Raw genomic sequence first — 23,297 nt, forward strand, 5'->3', positions numbered from 1 at the left:
TGGTGATTAAGAATGTCCAAATTTGGGCTTCCCTGGTGACGCAAGGGATTAAGCCTCAGCACTATGAAACTTTCCACAACTACTGCAACACGAGTTCGATCCCCGGCCAGGGAGATGACCCACATGGCACAGCAGACCTCTCCTGTCTTGCCCACTGCTCCCCTCAGCAGTGTGATTCAGTCAGTCCACCTGTTCTGCTCCCACTCTATCTCTGGTGAATTCTCTCACCCCCACACACACACACACACACACACCTCTGACCTGTACCCCAATTCTTATATGCATAAGTAAATCTTCAAAAAAAAAAGGTCCAATTTTCCATTTTTGGTGGCTTACCTACAGCCATTTCTTTGTAGGGCTGCCTGGAACACAGTGGTACTCAGTAAATATTTTCTTATAACAAGTATATGTGGGCACATACATCTGTGTCCTTGAGTGAGTGCTTCTCCAAGACTTTTTTAGTATGCAGATAGACACACCAGGACACTTGTTTTAAGGAACATGTGTTATTTTTATCTTTGACGCTAGTTCACTACTTCCCTCCACCCCCAGCTTCATTAGGTTATAAAGTTAAGAGTTTCAAAACAGTATTTTTCTGATACAACCAATTGCCTATAATCTGTTATAGAAGTTAAGCCATTTTCTCAGTATAGAAGCAATCCTGTCATTATTCTTTATTTGGCAAGAATTCACATTGAAATGAAGACCATTTTATTTAATTTTTTTTAAAGATTTATTTTTTTTATTTATACAAGAACTGGGGTCTAGGCCAGAGGCGTGGTGGGGGGGGAGGTGAGAGAATTCACCAGAGACAGAGAGGGGAGCAGAACAGGCAGACTGACTGAAACACACTTCTGAGGGGAGCAGCAGGCGAGACAGGAGAGGTCCATCCTGCCATGTGGGTATCTCCCTAGCTGGCCAGGAATCAAATCTGCGCTGCAGAGGCTTCAGACAGCTTCACAGTGCTGCACACAACCCTCTGCGCCACAGGGGAGATCCCTGAAGACCATTTTATTGTTTTTGATGCCCTGTCAGAAATTCTAAAGCCTTCTCTCAAACAGTTGAAATCCTTGGATTTTTGATACTATACCAGATTGTCAGATTCCTTTTTATTTTAATTAATTAATTTATTTTAATAGGGACTGGGGGCTGATGTGCCTTACATTATCTATCTTCCTTTTACCTGGTCTTTAGAAATTTCTCCGAAAATTATTTTATATTTCTCAGTGCAGACATTTTTCACTAGATTTATTTCTAGGTATTTGACAGTGTTTGGTGTTGTAAGGAATGGAATTTGAAAGGTTTAATTAATTTTTTGTTTCTGATGAATAAAATAAGAATTTGTTTTTGTGTATTGACCTTTTATCTAGTGATTTTGCTAAATTCACTTATTAATCCTAGTAATTTATCTGTAGATTCTTTTATCCACATTCATATCTTTTGTGACAATTTTAACTCTTTACTGTCCTTTCATAATTTTATTTCTTTTCCTTTTCCTTTTATTTTTAAGACTATGAGCCAGTACAGTGGGCATCCTTGTCTTACAGATGACCTGTGGTGGAAAGCAATCTAAAATTGATCACAAAATACGATGTTTGCTTTAAACTTATTTTTGTACATAATGTTTATCAGAGAAAGGACGTTCTCTTCTGTTTCTGCTTTGCTTAGATTGTTATCATGGGTGGATATTAAATTTTATCAAGTGAAGTTTCTATATACAATCAGTTAATAATTAGATTCCCCCACTTTATTCTGCTAATGTGGTTAGTTACATTGATTTTGAGTGTTAAACCACCCTTGTGTTCTTGGAATAAATCCTGTTCAACTAGTATAACACATGTATTTTGCTATGACCCTGGATATGATTTACTGGTATTTTGTTAGTGTCTTTGCATCTATGGACATAAGATAGGTTGGTGTGTTTTTCTTTTTAACATTTTAAAAGGACAGGTTTATTAGGAAAAGGAGAAAGAAAAAGAGGCACTTGCATAATCACAGATGGTCAAGAGAGTGATATTCTTGTGCCTTAAACAGTGGTTCTCCTTAAATGTTTTATTGAATGAGTTGGTGTTATAGTTGGGATTCATGTTCTTTCTACTCTACTCAGTCAGTCAGTGATGTGGCAATTCATACCCCATGTTTTGAAATCTAAGTTCCTATTAGAAGCTAGAAAAGCATATGGAGTTTCATGAAATTTACACATTGACAACTAACTCACTTTGAAAAGTATAGTGTGAGGCAAATAGCATTATCAGTTTGCCACCTGTAATCTAGACATGTCCAGTAGCTCAAGTATAGTTCTCCAGCCTAGCAGAAAGCCCTGTTCCTCAGAACTGAATGTACACACTATTGCTGGTTGGTACTCTTGATTTATGAAAGTGTGGGTGCTCTGGGATTTCCTCTATAATAGAACATAGTTCATCATGTGATTGTAGAGCTTTATGCCACTTTACTTTTTGAGTCCTACCCCATTCAGTTCTGCAATCTAGGTCCTTGCTTGTGAGGGCAGAAGAGACTTTTTTTTAAGCATATACCCCTAGAAGTCCCATTTCATAGAATTATGCTAGAAGTTATCTTAGGGGCAAATAAAGAGTCAGCAACTTTGAGAGCAAAATCACCAGGAGCATATTTTGTCACCTTTTAATAACCAATTCACTTAGGATGTTTTTTATACTCCTTAGGCTGTTCAAGTTTGTTTTCTGTGTTTTTTCTCCTGGATTTTGGAAAATTGACTTCTTTGAAGATCTTCTTTTTCACATTCATATCTTACTGTCTATTCAACTCTTAGGTTTTGTTATTCCTCTTCTCATTTGTACAGATTGTCCAAAAGTATCTTGCTATTCGTAGTTTTCCAGGAATGCCATAAATTTAGTTTCATATTTCTTTTGTCATATCACTGGACTTCTAGGTGGAAGTGGAGAAAAGTAGCAGTGTGTATGTATTGTGTATGTGCATGCTTGCATATTTGCAAACATTTTTTTCTACTAGACATTTGGAGTTACCAGTTTGGAACCATTATACTCCAGATTTAAGGCTAGGATTTCCTTAACTACCAAGGTGACGTGAAGCTGGGTTGCAGGCCCATATTTGAGTTTGTATGACCCTTTGCAGTAATTGCTCAAAATTGTTGGTGGTTTTGTGAGTAGCCAATCAATGATTTAATTTTGCTGCAAATGCTTTTTTGTAATGAAAGCATTATGAATAAGGGGTTTGAGAATTGGGCGTACCTTTTAGGTTTTGGACCTGTTTAAATTTTGGCCTCACTGTTTGTTATTTTTACATGCTTTTCAGAAATTTTTTTCATGTGTTATTGATTTTTAAAAACTTTTCATTACAGGAATCATCTCACCTAGTCTGCCAGTACCACAGGCAGAAGTCTTCCTTTTAATTTGTTTTTTTAATTATTTTGACATTTGTTTGCTTTTGTAGGTTCTGCATGAAACATTTCCTCAACACACTTTCCTCATGAATGGTCTCATTCAAGGTGTAAAGGTAAGAACGTTTTTTGTGTGGGGACTCCCCGATGGCGTAGCGGTTGAGCGCTGGGTTGTGAAGCTACCCGCAGCCTCTATGCGCCGGTTCAATCCCTGGCTGCCAGGCAAGGGTCCCACATAGTGTGCAGACCTCTCCTGCTGCCTGCTGCTCCCCTCAGCAGTGTACTTCGTCAGTCTGCCTGTTCTGCTCCCTGCTCTGGCTCTGGTGAATTCTTTCACCCTCCCACACTTCTGACTGTACCCAGTGCTTGTATAAATAAATCTTTTAAAAAAACAAACAAAAAACAAAACAAAACATTTTTTGTGTGGTTCACAATGATCTAAAGCCAAGAATCCTTGGTAGTGTAACTCTGGAAGTTTAAATGACACTTAGGGAGTTGGTTACTATTTGTTTTGGAGACCTAAGTAAATTTTTAGCTGGATTACCAAAGTCAAAATAAACTTTGACTCAAATCCATAAGTCATAAAATGGTTTACTAGTAACAGCAATACTTCATTTCTACTAACATGTATATAGCAGTTCATATGTGGACCTTTAGCTGCTCTTCCTATCAACAGAATAAAATGGATGAGTGTTACTGTTTTGTTTGGAGTTTTGTTTTTGTTTTTTTGCCATAGACTTTAGTTGAATTTGTAGTCTCTTGACACAGCTGGTGTTCTACTTTCTGAATCCTCACTTGACTTAGTCTTCATTGTTTAAATTTTAATGTGATATCTATTAGAAAAGCTTATGAATAAGTGGTTAAAATATAATGCTGTGTTCCTGCCCCTCTTTGTTAAAAGGGGGCTATTTATTTATTTTTGGCAGTCATTTACCTATTGTTATAATTGGTGAGTACATTTTCACACTCCTATATGTGCATATGCTTCTCTGACCCTCCACCAAAACTCACATGCCACTGTCCTGTCCCCTATTTCCTTCTCCCTATTCCCTCTGGTTAACCAGTGTATTTTTCAACAGTTTAAGAATTATTTATGCTTTGCAGTTTATGTTGAAATTTATTTTTTTTGTTTTTATTTGTTTTTATTTTTTTTTGCATTTTTTATTTTTTATTTTATTTATTTTTTTTTAATATTAAATTTTATTTTTATATTCCCCCATACAATTGCAAACGCCCCATTCTGACCCCAATCCTTCCCCTCCCGCCCCCCACCCCCCTTATGTTGAAATTTAAATAAAGATTGAGATAGGAAGTTTTTGATAATTACAGAGATGAAGAGGTATATTATCAAAAATCCGGTGTATGGTCATTTAAGCACCAGTTTATGAATAGTATAGATAAAAAGAATAAAAAATAAAGAGCACATTGATAAACTATAACACAAATTTATCCTTAAAGTAGATTCTGAGGAAGTTACTCTATCTATTTTATATCTGTGGAGTAGTTAATAAAATGTGGTCTAGTCTGATTCTACAAAATAAAATCAAGTAGGTCTACACCCATAGCCGAGGGACATGCCACAGTTGCACCTAGGGGTAGCCACTGTGTTACTCTGATAAAAAGCATAAAACAAAGGTATTTGGTTGATTCAAGGGCATGAACAAAGACTTACTCAGTTTTTGAACTTTAATTTGTTGAACTTCAGTGAAGATTATGTACTTTAATAATTGGTTGTTTCATGGGTGATAGAACCCTCAGCTAAGCACAGCTGTGTTGATATTTTACTGTACATGTGAGTACAATGGAGTTAATATGGCTTCAGATTACTTTGGCTTTAAAATCCTATTCCATACCTTATTAACTATGTTAACTTGGTGATATAATTTAACCCCCCAAAAGAACCTTCTATAGCGTGTTTATGAGGATTAAATGACCTAGTATATGTGAAAACTATTAGCACAATACATTTATGTACTAAATACTCAGTAAATGTTGCTTAGAAAGATATGTGAAAATCTAAAACTATTAAAAGGAAATCTTGGTGACCATCCTTACGGTTGGGGGAAGGTTTTTTTTTTTTTTTTTTTTTTGGAAAAAGAATTCATAAAGGAAAAATTGAAAAATTTACATCACTGTTTTAAGTTTGGTAAATTAAAACCACCATCATTAAAATTAAAAGACAAATGATAAACCATTACTTGCAAAATGTTTATAATAGAAGGATGAATACGTAAAAGCACTCTCAAAGTAAAACCATAAGAGAATGACTGCTATCTCAGAAGGGGAAAGAAGCATGTAAGCTGACTCTTTACAAAAGCTGTCAGTGTAAAATTTTTTACTAGGAAGCAGTGAATCCCAAATTAACAGAAATTTGTCACAAAAAGTGAGTTGTTTCATGAAAAAAAAGAAAACTTTTAGTAGTTTAATGACTGTATTTTGTTCTTCACTGATGCCATTGCTCCCTCAAATTTAGCTGTAAAATTAATTATATTTGAAAAAGCAAAAAACTATTCATTTTTAAAACTTTTTAAGAGTATTAACCCAACTGATTTAGTCAAGCATTCTTCAGTTTTTTGTGTTAAAAACATGCTTAACACTTTCATGATGACTATGTAAAGTATAAAATTCATGCATGGTTGCTTCAGTTGTCTTTGTCCATTCTTTAGATGCTTAAAAAGTTTATTGCATTTAATTGAACAATAGCTTAAATAGGTATTTTGTCAAATTAGAAGAGCCTATAAGCAATGCCAGAATTAATGGCCAATTAATTATGCCACCTTAAACACCAGTTTGGACTGGGAAACTAATTGTGCTTAAGGAACTGTGATTAATTGTGGTTGATTTGGCTATCCATCCTTGGACTCCTGCACATCTTGTTTATCTAGTACTTGGGCAGTGATAACTTAGTATGATAGTCCTGACTTCTCAGATTAGTCTCAGACTATTCTCAGATTTCATGTTTGCAAATCTGCTGTCAAAGTTTATTTGTAATCCTCAAATCAGTACATTGTTTTGTGGTCATTCACTGACTGGTTAGTGGACGGGGTTGTTTAAGTTGCTCAAGTGAGGTTGAACAAGCTGATGTTCTGTCTTTTTGTTTCAAGTCTCATACTGTAAACATGTCCTTTTTGTGACCTATTTAGTGTCACATTTTTGTATTTTTGTACCTTTTGTTGTTGGGATTTTTTAAATGGCCCCAAGTGTAGTTATGAAGTGCTGTCTAGTATTTCTAAGTGCAAGAGGGCTATGATGTACTGAGGGAGAAAATAATGTGTTAAATAAGCCTCATTCAAGTATGAGAAGGATTGGAAAGCTGTCCATAAGTAAGTGTGGTGGCCATGTGTGCAGACAGAGCATGGGCAATGAGGACAGTGGCACCAGCAGGGTCTGAGGAGCACGCCCATGGCTACCTCACAAATTCTTGAAGTCAAATAGGAATTGCCATGAAAGTGACCAGCCAGCAGAGTGACTGGCAAATATTGGGGATGTAGTAAACAGGAGTTTCATAACTTCCTGTTGCTTAAGTGCGGTGGTCTGTCTCTTGCTTCCCCTAAGCCTCAACTCTGTTCAGGTTGCATTATTCCCTTCTTAAGTTCACAAGCAGACAGAACTTTAACTTAGAGAATCTCCTTTTCTTATGGATATTTAATATATGCATATTCATTCTGTTTGGCCCTATTAGCTATTTATAGACCCCTTGAGAGTAAAAGGGTATATATTCATTTGGGTGTTTTAAGTTGTACCAGTTGATTCTTAGAGCTTTTGCACATAATAGATATGCTATATAAGTTGTTAAAATGGATTAGGCTTCTTTCTTCCCATATGCTTGGTGTGTGCTCATTTTAACCCTTTGCACTCCGCTGTCCCCTCTCAGGGGACATTGGTAGCCAATGTCCAGAATGGTTCAGAGTGCAAAGGGTTAAAGGACCAACTATGGCATATATATTCCATATTCTCTTTTCCAACTTCTCCCAGAAAACAAGCTCTTTTATCCTTTCTTCCCTTTCTAATGCCATGTTTAGAAATTTTGTTAGAATTTTTTTATGATACTTTGGGGCCAACAAAATTAATTAGAGCATTTATAAATGCATTAAAAGATAAAAATTACAGGTAACTAGGGGATAATATTACAAATCTGACTTTTGCTTCCTTTTTGTTCTTCAGGGCCTGCTTTCTTTTCTGAGTGCCCCACTCATAGGCGCTCTGTCTGATGTGTGGGGAAGAAAGCCCTTTCTCCTTGTTACAGTCTTTTTCACCTGCTTCCCAATTCCACTGATGAGGATCAGCCCTTGGTGAGTAGCTCCACCCTCTACCATCATGACTGTCTGCTTTGGGTCATGAGTGAACACTACAGTTGTAGAGCACCAGCTCGGCCAGAGGCCATCATGCCTATTTTTACCTACGGGAATTAAGACATTACAAAATTAAGTCAGAGAAATAGGAAAAAGAGGTATCAATAAGGGGAGCTGTTGTTGCCATGAGGTCAGTTAACAGACGCTGGGGTCCTGGGAGGGAACTGACATTTCTGTACTCATCATCATGGCTCAGTTGACTTTGCAAATGTGCTGTTTTTGCCAGCTCTTTGCTCTAAGATGCTGAGTGAACATAGTTTATATTTCAAGAGGCAAGAGTCACTTTTGTGTAAACTAGAATAAGACTAAGAGCTTAATCTGAATCATAAGATGGATTTTAATTTTATTTTTTTCCTGATAAATAATTATTCGGAGAAAATATCATGTAATCGAAGTTTTTTATTTAGTACCAAATATGGGTTGGGATTTACACCTAAGCTGTAATTTAATTGATTTTTCCACAGTTCAGAGGATGGTATTTTAGCCACAATTCTGTTGCTGAGATGCCCTTCCTATGTAAAGAACATACCTTAGACTGGAAGTTTGGTTTTGTTTTAATGCAATTAATATATTTTCTTTTCAGCTCATGTAAAAATATTTTTGTTTGATTGTCTAATAGGAATTTTATGTCAACATCTGTCACATTTTAAATTAGTTGGGTACACATAATGGATCATTTTATTCTCTACTAAGTGATGAATTTTTATAAAATACTTGTTGGTATTGTGAACAGAACATACTTTTCCAGTGAGTTAGGACTTATGTCCTCTTAATGGCTTAATTTTTTTTTTAGATTTTACACATTTTTTTGTTGTTTATTCCTATAAACGTTACCCTTTTTGTTCAGTTATAATGTGGGCTCTTCTAATTGCATGGTTTTCTAGGTATAGTGTCATCTGTAAGTGATTTTACCTCTTCAACTTTTTGTTCACAAAAGAATAATGTTAAATAGTGATGATTGTGGACTCACCTTCTTTGTGTCTATAAAGGAAGTGAGGCCTTTTTTGCACTCATTTGATTCTTTGATTTTTCTCCTTAGATTATTAATATGATGAACTTTATTAATAGGTTCTCATGTATTAGGATAAAACCTACTTTTTGTTCTGTGAAGTTCTGTTTGCTACTGTTTGAAGTAGATTTTTTAAAAGCATCTATGCATATGATAAAAATTTTTGGTCTTACATTAATATTTTTTGTGCTTTCTGCTTTTAAAATCATTTGCTGTGTATCTTTTCCTTACCTAAAGTTACCAAATTTATAGATTATTTCTCTTCTGCTGGCTACTCTAACTTTACTGGGCCTCCCCAGTGGTGCAGTGGGTTAAGCGCTGCACTGTGAAGCTGTCCACTGTCCTCTACAGTGCGGGTTTGATTCCCGGCCAGGCAGCCAGGGAGAAACCCACATGGTGTGGCAGACCTCTCCTGTCGCTCCTGCTACTCCCCTCAGCAGTGTCTTTGGTCCATCTGCCTGTTCTGCTCCCTACTCTGTCTGGTGAATTCTCTCACTGTCCCACACCTCTGGCCTGTACCCCAGTTCTTGTATAAATAAATAAAATCTTTAAAAAAAAAAAAAAAGATGATGAAACAGTAAGGTGTTCATTTAAAAAAAAATACTCTAACTTAACCAGCCCTTTCATTTTTTTTTAACTGCATGTACTGAGACCTTTTGAGCAGTGGTAAAATAGTAATTTTATACTCTCCATCTTAAGTATAAGTTTATGTCTTTAAATATACATATACATTTTATATATTTTTAATCTCTTTCTTGGTTTATAATCTTTATGATGTCTTGACTCTGATTATAAAAATACGTAGATAAGTACTTCTCTTCTCCGTAATTAAAATAATCCTTTTACAGGTGGTATTTTGCTATGATTTCTGTGTCTGGAGTCTTCTCAGTTACATTCTCTGTGATATTTGCCTATGTAGCTGATGTCACTCAGGAACATGAGCGAAGTACTGCTTATGGATGGGTAAGAAATTAGTTTTTTTTTTTACCTAGAGAAAAAATAATTAACATTCTATTAAAAATTCACTGGCAAGTGAGTTTTAAAATGTGGCAACTATTGACTTATGTACAAGAGAATCTAAAGTAATTGAAATAAAAAAGGAAACAAGTTAAAAATAACAAGATAAAGGTAATTTATTCTCTGGATTGGAAGATTGACAGAAATTTGTGAGTTATCAGTAGCAAAGTTTTTTAAAAAGTTGCTTTGATTTGTTTCTTGTTAACTGATCTCTTGAGGAAACATAAATAGTAAATAAAAGCTAAGATCAGAAGTCTGCATGCACCCAATTTGAAATGGAGAGGTGTTGGGACCACAGCCATGTTAGTCAGTTATTACTATATTGTTGTTGGTATTGTATGTTTCAGGCACATAGTACTGTTAGAAAAAGGACTACCTTTATTTATTGGCAAGTATTATTGAGGGCATACCATAAGTTACAGGAGACCTTTTTTTGGATAATTTTTTAAGTCATTTCGAATTTTCCTAGGCATGATATTGGTATTGTGTTTGTATGGGATAAAAGAGACCTATAGAAGATAGCAGGCTGAAGCACTTTAACTTTGATTGTCACAGTGCTGAATGCTACTCTCAAAAGATTCAGTGGGGAAAAGATGTGTGAGCATGTGTGTACCTGTGTCCAGTATGAAGCTTTTTGGGCATTGTTTGGTGGTGTCCTGCAACTCAATTTCCAGCCATTGTCCATAGATTTCTCCTTACAAACAAGCAATTCTAAGACACCCTGCTGGTGTCCAAGAATTCTGCTCAGTTCTGACACTGTCTGCCCAGAGATACCAGATTCCTAAAGCTAAGGGCTCACTCTGTCTCCCAAGACTTTCCTCTACTTCACATGTCAGTAGCAAGCCCCAGGCATTTTGGAACTTGGACTTCTGAAAAACTAGCTATAGACTGGAGGTTCCCACACCACCCTTCTCAGTTAATTTACTAAAACAGAACTCAGATAACCAATTTAGGCAGTAGATCACAGATAACATTATAAAAGTTATTATTCAGGAATGACCAGATGGAAGAGATGGGTAGAGTAAGATATAGGGAAGAGACACAGAGCTTCCATGCCACTCCAGGTGTGCCCTTCTCTTCCAAATCTTTAAAACTAACCCAGAAGCTCTCCTGAAGCCACCTCCTTTGATTTTTATGGAGGCTTTATTCATTACATAGGCATGACTGATTAACCCTTTGGCAGCTGAACTCAACCTCCAGCCCCTATGGAAGGGTAGTGAAGAGGGAGTTGGTTGTGGAAGTTCCAACACTCTAATCTTTGAGACTTAATTCCCAGGCAACCAGTCACCCCATTATTGTATATGTCCCCAAAATTCACCTCATAAACAAGAGACACCTTTAACATTCTCAGCACTTAGAAAATTCCAAGACTTTAGCAACTGTCAGCTAGACCCTATAGATGAAGATTAAGTATATATAAAATACAATTTTGTGACCCCAATGACCAAAATAAATATTCATATAAATCATAATATCACAGACATACAGAGCATTGTGCTCTTCTCTGAACTTTCCTGTATGTGAAATGAGAAGGTGGAAAAAGAAAAATGATCTGCCTGGATTGTTGAATAAGTTGAAGTACCCTGCAAAATGCTTCCATTGCTATTTGCAGTGTAGTGTATAATGCAGTTATGTGATTGGCTTGGTCTTTTCAGATAATATAGAAAAACCAGAAGCAGAAGAAAGGCAGAAGCTTTGTCTTCTTACCCCTATGGTATATAGTAGCAGCTCAAGAAATGTGGACCAGGAGTTTCTGTTTCCCAACTTGGAATTCTCTACACCTCTACCCCAACCCAAAAAACTTTCTCTTAATTTGAATTTCATAGTATTTTATTGGAATAGTAGTTTTAGATACAGTGTATTTTTACATTCAGTTGGAAAAGGGGACGGTAATGAATGGAGGAAGATTGTCATTAGTTACCCAGTGGTAGTTGGTTACGTAATGATGTTTGTGATTTCTATTAAAATCCATTAGAAGTTTAACCAACTTATGTATATACTTTAGGTAGTCATTCTGGTTTTATGTGTCCATTAAGCTTCTGGTTTTTTTTAATAAAAGTAGCATTCTAGAAGCTGGTTAGAAAGCAGTGTGACAAGCATCAACATGGATTCAAGTTGCATCAGTGATCATTTACAAGGACTAGGTGAAAGTTAAGGGTGACAAATCCACGGCTAAAGGATCTCCTTTGTTGGAAAGCTTTGACCTCTCTCCACAACTCTTTCTTGGTTTTGTTGTTACATTTTTTTTTTTTTTTTTGTCTTTCTAAGAATATAAAGGGTATTTCCTTCTCCTCCACCTATTGGTGAAATGGTCACCAAATAACAGAATGGTGCACATGTGGTGTTTTTTGGAAGATAACATTGAGCACAGTCCCAGAGTAATTTGTAGATTTTTATCATCAACTCTATAGGAATTTTTTTCATATCCTTCTCCCCACTGTCCCATTCCCCAATTAAAGAATGTTGTATATCATTATATTTTATTCTTGTAACTTTCTAGGACATCCCCAACTAATAGTTTGTGAATAAATTCTTAAAACAAAATTGCTTCAGTTCTCTTTCATTTTTAGAATTTGTGTGCAAGGGTTCAGTCTCAGCACTATCACCACTGCGGCCTGAGTTCCATCCCTGGCCAGGGAGCAAACCAACATAAGGCGCAGCAGACCTCTCCTGTCTCTCCCTCTGCTCTCATCAGCAGTGTATTTCAGTAGATCTGCCTGTTCTGCTCCCCACTTTGTCTCTGGTGAATCCTCTCACCCCCTGGCACCTCTGGCCTATACCCCAGTTCTCCTTTGCGTAAATAATTGTTAAAAAAAAATTTGTGTGCAACACATGCATTTTGTTAATACCAGGGGAGGATACCTGCAGTTATGCACCTGTGGGAATGCTGGGTGGGAGTTTGCTTTCCTCAGGTCTGTGGCTGCAGCAGGTGGATCCCTAGATGAGAATGTGTTTTCCATAGGTCTCCGCCACCTTTGCAGCCAGTCTGGTGAGCAGCCCAGCCATTGGAGCCTACCTCTCAGCCAATTATGGAGACAGCCTCGTTGTGCTGGTGGCCACAGTGGTGGCTCTTCTGGACATCTGCTTCATCTTAGTAGCTGTTCCAGAATCTTTGCCAGAGAAAATGAGACCACTCTCCTGGGGAGCTCAGATTTCTTGGAAACAAGCAGATCCCTTTGCGGTAAATGAAAACAAAAATTTACTTTATGAATAACTTTCTAATCCCTGCAAACAAAAGAATTATTTCTGCAGCCTCCTGCATCCCAGCAGCTATTGATTCATTTCTTTCTTCAGTAAAAACAAAAAATTAATTGCAAGTAGTGGTCATTTGAAGTGGTCATTTTCATTCTCCTAAATTCAAAAAAGATAAATGCATTTGGTCTGGCTAATTTTACTAACTTGTTAATGTACATCCTTTTTGACCAGTGGCTTTGAGTTTGTGTTTTGCAGATTGAATGGCTTCTGATTTGTTTTGTTCAGGGAGGGGTTACATGGAGGCATCCCACTAACAACTAGAGAAGATCTTGAGAAAAAGTACCTTTTCTCTCTTCCCCTGTCTTAACTGATTTGAAATTGTTCTTGAAGAAAATAATGTGTAGGAAAAAAAAATAACCAACAAATTGATTTTTGCTTTGTAGCCCCCAAGTTTACCTTTTAGAAAAAAATACAGGTAATAAGAAAACTGACTCATCAGAAATTTTCTTATAAAAATCCCCCTCAGGACAAGACCTTGCAGCCCTGCCCTTTCTTGTTGGTGCTGTGATGTCAGACAGCAAAAAAGTAGAAACAGAGATCAGAAGTGGACTCAGGAGGTTCAGGCCTCCCTCTTTCTTGTCATCTCGTGGTCCAGTTACACACTAACTTTTTTGTGAAATGGAACCACTGTGGCTTACTTTTTAGAGTAGTTGTGGTGATTGCAGTGACTGTAAATTGGCTCGTCTAGTGTCTTGTGTAGCCAAGGTCTCAATAGACATGAGCTGCTATTGCTGTTAATTATAAGAGGGTTGCAGGTATGATCTAGGGTATACTGCAGCACTCCACACTCCTGGGATATCATACTCCACACTCCTGGGATATCATAGTCAAACAATCCTGTGTAGAAGAAAATATAAAAAGGATTTTGGACAATGTTACAATATTCAAAAAAGTTGTCACTGGTTAGGGAATCTTATCACTGACCCCGTGTCTTGTCTACCAGTTTTATAGGCAAATTGAATATTAACATTTTAAAGAATAGAGAAAATTTGTATGTAATGAAAACCCCTTATTTATGACTTTAAAGAAATTATTTATGAATGAAACAAGAGATTTTCTTAAAAGGTTCTAGAGCAGTATATTTTCAGCATATAGTCCTAGGATGTTTAGAGTTTCTTTCAAAACAAATGCCTCTGAAATTAGGACTTGTGTCTTCCATAGAGAAAAGATGATAGATTTCATGTAAGGTTACTTCTCTTTTACTTCCATTCAACTCTTGTTATCCACCTAATTAGATCAAAACCATGAAATTAATATCCCAGAATATCAGTGACATCAGTTATTTATTTGCCTTTTTATGTGTTTTGTTTCTCTTTCTGCTTATTCCTAGTCACTGAAGAAAGTTGGAAAAGACTCTACCGTTTTACTGATCTGCATCACTGTGTTTCTTTCATACCTTCCTGAAGCTGGACAGTATTCAAGTTTTTTTCTCTATCTCAGGCAGGTAGGTAGTGGGTGACTAGTAACATTGAAATGTGAAGGGAATCAAATATTTGGATCTGTCTAAAGATATTTGGGGGAAAACGTGGCAGAGAAAAAAAATGCATGAACTTTCTCCTAATTATCAATGAGGTGCTGAGAGATATATAATTAGTAAACAGGAGATCTTTAATGCAACGACGTTAAAATAGAGCAAAAGGCTTACTGTGGAAAAAATTTCTTTTGAGAATTAGCAGAAACAAAATTTATCATAATGTCTTCAGTCTTTAATAATCCTCATTAAACTTCACAAAGAAGTTTCGTTTATTTTAGAAGTGCTCTGCCCTTGATTGGAGAGCAGCCAGCCCACTGCACCATCTTCAGTAGCCACAGCTCAACATTCACAGACTTCAAAATGACTCATGAGCAATAAGCAAAATAATCTTTTCCACCTCTGATTTTTTTTTTAATTGCATTTATTTTGTACCCACAAAAGGCAGTTGATTTAAGGCAATTTAAAGAAATTGCTTTATTCTACTTGAGCCAAAGAGGCCTCTTCCTAAGATATATTCCTCTGATTTGGAGACTTGTTAAATACACCATTCTTACAGTTTTTTTCCTGAGCAGATAAGAGTATAATGTAAGTTACACTTTTTCAAGCAATTCCAGCTTTGTTTTGCTCATTTTTGATGGACAGATGCTGGAGATTTAAGAGGAATAGTGGTAAGATTATGTGTTTAATGTAGAGAATTATGTACATACTCATAGTTATGCATTAAATATGCATGTAACAGAAAATTAAGTCAGAAAATTCAAGGAAGAAAGTAAAAGATCCTATCTCATCTTTTCACACAGATAAACAATTTGTATCCCTGCAACTCTTACAAGTGAACAGTAAAAAGACAACCCAACTGAAAAAAAAGACAAATAGTATTTTGAAGGTACTTCTCCAAGAAAGACACAAATGGCCAGTCAGCACAGAAAAAATGCTTAGCATCGTTAGCCATCAAGAAAACACCAAATAAGACAGTAACGTACTGTAGCCTCACACCTGCAAAGATGACTGTGATCAAAAAGACACAGATATGGGAACCCCTGTACCTACCAGTGGGAATGGGAATGTAAAACAGTATAGCCACTGGGGAAGAGAGCTGCCTGTACCTCAAAGTGTTCAAGACAGAGTTCCCAGCAAATCTCTTCCCAGGCATATATACCCAGGAGAAATTAACGCAGATGTCTACTCAGAAAGTTACATATAAATTATTCATAATAGCCAAAAAGGGAAAAAATCCAAATGTCTATCACCTGATAAATGCATTCACAAATGTGCTGTCTTCTAATGATGGAATATTATTACTTGGCAATAAAAACTGACCATGGAGGAACTTTGAAAGCATTGTGCTAAGCAAAAGAAACCAGGATTTTACACAGTGTATGATTTCTTTCATCTGAAATGCCCAGAATAGGTCAGTAGATATTAAGAAATAGATTATACTGGCTGGATAGTGGAGTAGGCCAGGGGAATGGGACACTTATGGGTACCATGTTCTTAGAAAAGTGACAAGAGCTTCTAATATTGATCGATGGGCATGATTGTCCCAGCTCTGAGTATACTGAATCTATGGAATTGTACACTTAATTGGGTGAATTGTATGATGTTTAAATTCAGTCTCGGGCCTCCCTGGTGACGCAGGCGGTTGAGCGCAGCCTCTGCAGCGCAGGTTCAATTCCTAGCCAGCCAGGAAAAAATCCACAATGGCGCAGCAGCCCTCTCCTGTCTCGCCCACTGCTCCCCTCAGCGGTGTATTTCAGTCGGCATGCCTGTTCTGTTCCCCACTGTGTCTCGGGTGAATCCTCTCACCCTCCCGCACATCTGGCCTGTACCCTGGTTCTTGTATAAAAATAAATGACTCTTTAAAAAATAAATAAATAAATTCAGTTTCAAAACTTTTAAAAATAAATATATTTTTAAATATTTTTTTTAGATAATAAATTTTATTTTTATATTCCCCATACAATTGCAGCCCCCCCCATTCTGACCCCAATCCCTCCCCTCCCGCCCCCCTAAAAGTGTCTCTGGTTCATAGTTTTTTGTTGATTTTGATTTTCACTTTCTTATAGTTATTCATTTTCCTGGTCCTTATTTAAGTTTTCTAGATTCCTGCTATGAGTGAGACCATCCGGTATTTTTCTTTTTCTTTCTGGCTTATTTAGCTGAGCATGATCCCTTCCAGCGCCATCCGTGTTGCTGCATTTTGCATGTGTTTATCTTTTTTGAATGCTGAGTAATATTCCATGGTATACATGTACCACATCTTCTTGATCCAGTCATCTATTTTTGGGCATTTGGGTTGTTTCCAAAGCTTAGCTATTGTAAACAGTGCTGCTATAAACATAGGGGTGCAGGTGTTCTTTGGAATTGATGTTTCTGTGTCCTTTGGGTAAATACCTAGGAGTGGAATTGCTGGATCATATGGAAGCTCTATGTTTAGTAGGTCCAGAAATCTCCACACAGCTCTCCACAGTGGTTGGACCAGTTTGCACTCCCACCAACAGTGCAGAAGAGTTCCTTTTTCTCCACACCCTCGCCAACATTTGTTGTTGCTAGTTTTTTTAATATGTGCCATTCTCACTGGTGTGAGATGGTATCTCATGGTAGTTTTGATTTGCATTTCCCTGATGACAAGTGATGTTGAACATTTTTTCATATGCCTGTTGGCCATTTGCATTTCCTCTTCAGAGAAGTTTCTTTTTAGCTCTTCTGCCCATTTTTTGACTGGATTATTTTCTTTGTTGTTGTTGAGTCTCATCAGCTCTTTGCAGATTTTTGTGATCAGTCCTTTATCATTAGTGTTGGGTGCAAAAATGTTCTCCCAGTTGGTGGGGTTTCTCTTTGTTTTTGTTATTGTCTCTTTTGCTGTGCAGAAGCTCTTTAATTTGATGTAGTCCCAGCTGTTTATCTTTGCCTTCACTATCACTGCTTTGGGTGATGTGTCTGTAAAGATGTCTTTGATGTGCAAATCACGTAGTGTTTCGCCTATATTTCCTTCTATATATTTTATGGTTTCAGGTCTTATGTCTAGTTCTTTAATCCATTTTGAGTTGATTTTTGTGTATGGTGTGAGGTAGTGGTCAAGCTTCATTCTTTTGCATGTAGCGACCTAGTTTTCCCAGCACCATTTATTGAACAAACTTTCTGTGCTCCAATGCATAGTCTTTGCTCCTTTGTCAAAGATTAGTTGACCATAAATCTGTGGGTTTATTTCTGGATTTTCTATTCGATTCCATTGGTCTGTATGTCTGTTCTTGTTCCAATACCATGCAGTTTTGATGATTATGGTTTTGTAGTATAGTTTGAAGTCTGGGAGTGTGATGCCTCCATTCCCTTCTTTTTTTCTTCAGGAGAGCTTTGGCTATTCGGGGTTTTTTGTGATTCCATATGAATTTCATCAATAATTGTTCTATTTCTTTGAAGAATGACATTGAAATTTTGATTGGAATAGCATTGAATCTGTATATTGCTTTTGGAAGGATGGCCATTTTAATAATGTTTATTCTTCCAATCCATGAGCAGGGGATGTCTTTCCATTTCTTTGTGTCTTCTTCTATTTCTTTTAACAGTGTTTTATAGTTTTCTTTGTATAGGTCCTTTACCTCTTTTGTTAGATTTATTCCCAAATATTTGATTTATTTTGTTTCAATAAAAAAAGGGATGGTTTTTTTGATTTCTTCTTCTTCAGATTTATTGTTTGTGTATAGGAAGGCTACTGACTTTTGCGTGTTGATTTTGTATCCTGCCACTTTACTGAACTGATTGATGAGTTGAATTAGTTTTTCTGTGGAGTTTTTGGGGTTCTCTATGTATATTATCATATCATCTGCAAATAGTGATAGTTTGACTTCTTCTTTTCCTATTTGGATTCCTTGGATGTCTTTCTCTTGTCTTATTGATCTGGCTAGGACTTCCAGTATTATATTGAAAAGCAGTGGTGAGAGTGGACATCCTTGTCTTGTTCCAGATCTTAATGGAATTGCTTTCAGCTTTTCACCATTGAGAATGATACTGGCTGTTGGCTTGTCATAGATGGCCTTTATGATGTTGAGGTATGTTCCTTGTATTCCAAGAATTTCAAGGGCTTTTATCATGAATGGGTGTTGCACTTTGTCGAAAGCTTTCTCAGCATCTATTGATATTATCATATGGTTTTTATATTTCTTTTTGTTGATGTGTTGGATAACGTTGATTGATTTTCGGATGTTAAACCATCCTTGTGTCCCCGGAGGCTGAAAAATAACCCCTAAATAAAGCCACAGCTTCATGTTCCAATTTTTTAAATTGCTTTTGATTAAAGAATAGGCTATTGTTAACATCATCAGCACTGGATTGGGAACCAGAGGTTGTAGCTCTGGCTCTTTTATTAGGTAGTTGTGTAACTTGTAGCAAGAAATGAGAAAGTATAATATTTTAAAGTAGTCCTTTTCCAAATTTTAGAAATTTCATGGAGGGTAAAATTGTTTTTTAAACTTAAAAAGTTTTAGGCACTTCAGAGCTGCTCTTAAGGATAAGAGACTTAATTTTGGCTGCCTATTAGAATCACCATGGGAAGTTTTTAAAACATAGCTGTGCCTTGGCCATACCCCCAGAGAGTGAATTAATTGGTCTCAAGCGGATTCCAGCATCTCATTGCGCTCCTCTTCTCTGTCTTCTCTTTTCCCATCTCTGTTGCCCACATGATTTTCATGTTGTGCCAAAGTTGAGAGCTATTCACTTTGCTTATATAAGCACATTCTGTATTGGCAGCATCAAAAGTCACATCATTTTCTTCATGTTCTAATGATTTGATAACATTTTGTCTATTGGTTAGTTGGTGGGGGGAGATATGAGACAATACTACATCAACCTATAATGGAAAATATTGTCTTTAAAATATTTCTTAAGTTGTGATTGCTTACAGTGATGTCTTATTTCAGATTTAGATGTAAGTTACTGGTTAATAGGTTCAACTTTCAACATGCGTTAATGTACCATTGTCAAGATGTCATAAATTTTCCTCAATTCTTTTTATGCTATGGCTTTAATAGGACATAATATTCCTCATTGTTTTTATAATATATATATGTGTGTAATTATATATATCACAAAAGTGTTCTATTTCCATTTCCACAGATCATAGGTTTCGGATCCGTTAAAATTGCAGCCTTTATAGCTATGGTTGGGATTCTCTCTATTGTAGCTCAGGTAAGTGTCATTTTACTCTTTTTTTTTTTTTAACCTTTTTATTCTGACATAACTAACCATAGATTCACAGGAAGCTGCAAAGAAAAAGAGATGTTTATGAAAATAACCTGCACTCCTACTCCTCCCTCCCCAACCATGGTAACATTGAACATATCAGTGGTTCCATATCAAACCCAGAAAACTGGCATGGATACAGTCCTCAGAACTACTCCATTTTTAATAAAATGTTGAGATTGTGATATTGGAGGAATTTTCAATCTCTTCTAGATCAGTTTTAATCTCTTTTGGATCAGTTCTGCAAATAAAAACTATACTGAAAAATTCATCAGGAGAATGTTTCAGTATTATTTTAATGTTTTGAAAAGTAAGGAGATGGGGTAAGTGAAAAAAAAAAAATCAGTAACTTTCAACTTTTTCTATCCTCAGGACTAAAGAAATATAAATCAATGCAGTAGAAAATAGGTAATGAGTAAAAAGAATTAAATGTTTCCCCATTTACTATAAATATTATTTGACCATAAAAGGCAGAGCATGTGTCCTTTAAATTAGTTTCACTGACTGGGCTCCTGGTGGCGCAAGGGCTTAAACACCACACTATGAAGCAATCCGCAGCCTCTGCTGCATGAGTTCGATCCCCAGCCGGCCAAGGAGCAAGCAGACCTCTCCTGTCTCGCGCCCGCTGCTCCCCTCAGAAGTGTATTTCAGTCAGTCTGCCTGTTCTGTTCCCCACTCTGTCTCCAGGGAATCTTCTCACCCCCACATCTCTGGCCTGTACCCCAGCTCTTGTATGCATAATAAATAAAATATTTTTAAAAAATAAATTAGTTCCACTGACTCGATCCTGTGGCACTGCCTATAGGCTTTCCCTGAAGCAGCTACTTCAAAGCTTGGTGGGCCAGTGGAGCATTGGTTTATGCTCTCTCTTACATTCATTCACTGTCAGAAATGAGAAGGGTACAGAACTGTTTTGCCCAGAAATTAGAATTGACAGGGCTCATAGAAATATATCAATGCAAATGGCCTTTTAATTACTTGTTGTTGTTGAACTGTATCAACAAATTTAAATTTTGTTAATCTGTCAAGTTGCTTAATATTTTGGCTTGTTTTTTACGTTAACTCTGATTAGTCAGTCCAGACTCCTCTTGCCCTGTGCCTTTAAGACTATCACCACAAGTGTTTTTTAGCAAAGTATATATTATTAAACCCAAGTTTATGTCAGTCCAACTTTGTGAAACTCTTAGCCTCCAGCAAAATCCCACATAGTTTATAAATGTTCTCAGCACTATGAAGCTATTGGCAGCCACTGCAGCACAAGTTCAATTCCTGGCCAGGGAGATAACCCACATGGCACAGCAGACCTCTCCTTTCTCGCCTGCTGCTCCTTTCAGCAGTGTATTTCAGTCAGTCTGCCTGTTCTGCTCCCCACTCTGTCTGTGGTGAATCCCCTCACCACCCCCCATACCTCTGGCCTATACCCTAGCTCTTATATGCATAAAAAAATTAATCTTTAAAAAAATAAAAATAAAAATAAATGTTCAGCATAGATTTGCTGTTCACTGGTGGTTCAGTGATTGGCATTTCTCTAAAGATACTGAGGTATGTGTCACCCCCACCCCCAGTCATGAGAACTGGTGAACTACTAGAGTGACCTTTGGGAAGTACTAACAAAGCATGAGATGTACAGGCTTCTGGGAAGAGGCAGAGGCCCTGACCTCTGGTCAGTTGGGAAACCCCTGAAGCGCCATCCTTGTAAGGATCCATCAGTACCACAGGTCTCCACAGTCTCAGGTTAAGTGGTATGTCCTTGGGAGGTCCCTGGCCATTGTTAAGGGGCTTCCCTCACAGAGTTTGCATCAAATCTATGTGTTCATGTGATTTCTCAGGATTGTCTTCTTTGCTTTGCAGACGGTCTTTCTTAGCATCTTGATGAGATCATTGGGGAATAAGAATACTGTCCTCCTTGGCTTAGGTTTCCAGATGTTCCAGTTAGCCTGGTACGGTTTTGGATCTCAGGCCTGGTAAGTATCTCCTGTGAATTTTCATGAACTAACAAATAGAGGCATCTTTTAGAGGAGTTCAAGTTGATTGTAATGTGAAGGAAGCAAGGGTTATTTAACCAATTTTATGTGTTCAGTATTTCAGAAATTCTTAAACTTATTTTGGGGAAGGATGAAGCTAGGTTGTTTAGGATTATCTGTAAAACTTGCCTTCACCTCATTGGGCTGTCAGTGAGTTGTTTCTTAATTGAATGTGTGCCTTCTCCCCCAAGCCTCCAATAAAGTTTTATGTCTCCTTTTTAAAAATATTTCTCATTCTTTAAGTATATCACATATAGTCAAAAACAAAACACAAGGATGAAAAATGGGCTGATTGTGGTTCACAGCCATATTTAGCTGAATGACCTTGTGCAATGACATAACCTTTAAAGGAAGCATTTGAGTTAGATGACCACTAAGGTCTGTTCTGAAATCACATGTTCCCTGAGGCAGTTATTACCAACGTCAGATTCCCATGAACAGAGGAAGAATGGTCTGAGTGTCTCTATTTTCAATAAATAAATGGATGACATAATTTAGAGAAATTAGGTACATTTTAGTGGTCTGTGGTTGACTCTTTCTTGTTCTTTAAGATTGGAGTCCTCTGAACTTTAGTTCAGGAGCTGATTCAGACTCATGACACATTAAAAAGATTTTGTCAGCCTGAGGGTTTTCCTTTTCAGTAAGGATATGCATGTCAGCCATCCTGGCCTCATGAGTAGTAAGCCATGGGGGGGCTTCATTTTTCCCACACTTGCACTTAAGCTCCTTTCACCAAGAAAAGGACAAAGGCCTAAAAGAAGCAGGCTTGGAAGTCTCAGGATGTCATCCTGAACCTCAGGTCTCTGTTTCTTTCCATTAGTGCACATGAAGGTGAGCCTTTGAGAAGTACAAAGAAAAAAGTGGAATTTCTAGAAACAAAATTTCATTGAACTTATATCTAAAAATGGTAAATCAGGAAGAATAGAATTTAAAGAGATGAAGCTTTCCCAACCTGTGAAGTGATCATATTAACAGTGTGATATGTAACCTTCCATGTTTAAAAAAAATTTTTTTAAGATTTAAAAATAAATATCAATTAACACAAGAAAACAAAGCATTGGTACTTTTGCCACTGATTGTACTCTGAGCAGCAAACAACTCAGGCTGGCCTGCCACCTGACCAGCCTGTCCTGTCATTGCAGGATGATGTGGGCAGCAGGAACTGTGGCTGCCATGTCCAGCATCACGTTTCCAGCAATCAGCGCCCTGGTCTCTCGGAATGCAGAGTCAGATCAGCAAGGTGAGGTTACTCACCCCTTCATTCTCTACTTTCAGCTGAGATGTACCTGCCAGAAGCGTGAGCCCCTGAGCCTCTCTCCACACTCAGCAGAGCAGGAGGTGACAGTCGTGTGGTCCCTTCTCAACAATTTACTTTGCCAAATGGGAAAATTCTACTTTTCTTCCTGTTTTGATCTAATACTCATGCTTTTAAAATCTGCACTCAACAGTTCAGAATACTAAGAATTAGAAATAGAACTACCTATTATTTTTGGTTTTAACTGTTTTGTGTTACCATCAGAATGAATTAGACTATAATCATAGTTTAACAGAT

The 23,297-nt window shown here is 37.1% G+C and overlaps 1 protein-coding gene across 1 annotated transcript in view; it reads left to right on the forward strand.

The window, feature by feature from the left end:
- MFSD14B (major facilitator superfamily domain containing 14B) overlaps positions 1-23,297 on the forward strand; it is a gene marked incomplete at its 3' end in the record, with an annotated part of 44,218 nt that overhangs the window by 18,184 nt on the left and 2,737 nt on the right. The window contains exons 3-10 of the mRNA XM_084236457.1: positions 3,430-3,492; positions 7,541-7,668; positions 9,586-9,700; positions 12,717-12,935; positions 14,340-14,453; positions 19,596-19,667; positions 21,573-21,685; positions 22,888-22,985. Coding sequence (XP_084092583.1) covers positions 3,430-3,492; positions 7,541-7,668; positions 9,586-9,700; positions 12,717-12,935; positions 14,340-14,453; positions 19,596-19,667; positions 21,573-21,685; positions 22,888-22,985 — 922 coding nt within the window. The remainder of the gene's footprint in view (positions 1-3,429; positions 3,493-7,540; positions 7,669-9,585; positions 9,701-12,716; positions 12,936-14,339; positions 14,454-19,595; positions 19,668-21,572; positions 21,686-22,887; positions 22,986-23,297) is intronic.

Source organism: Talpa europaea (assembly GCF_964194135.1).
Source record: "Talpa europaea genome assembly, chromosome: 7".
NCBI lineage: Eukaryota > Metazoa > Chordata > Mammalia > Eulipotyphla > Talpidae > Talpa > Talpa europaea.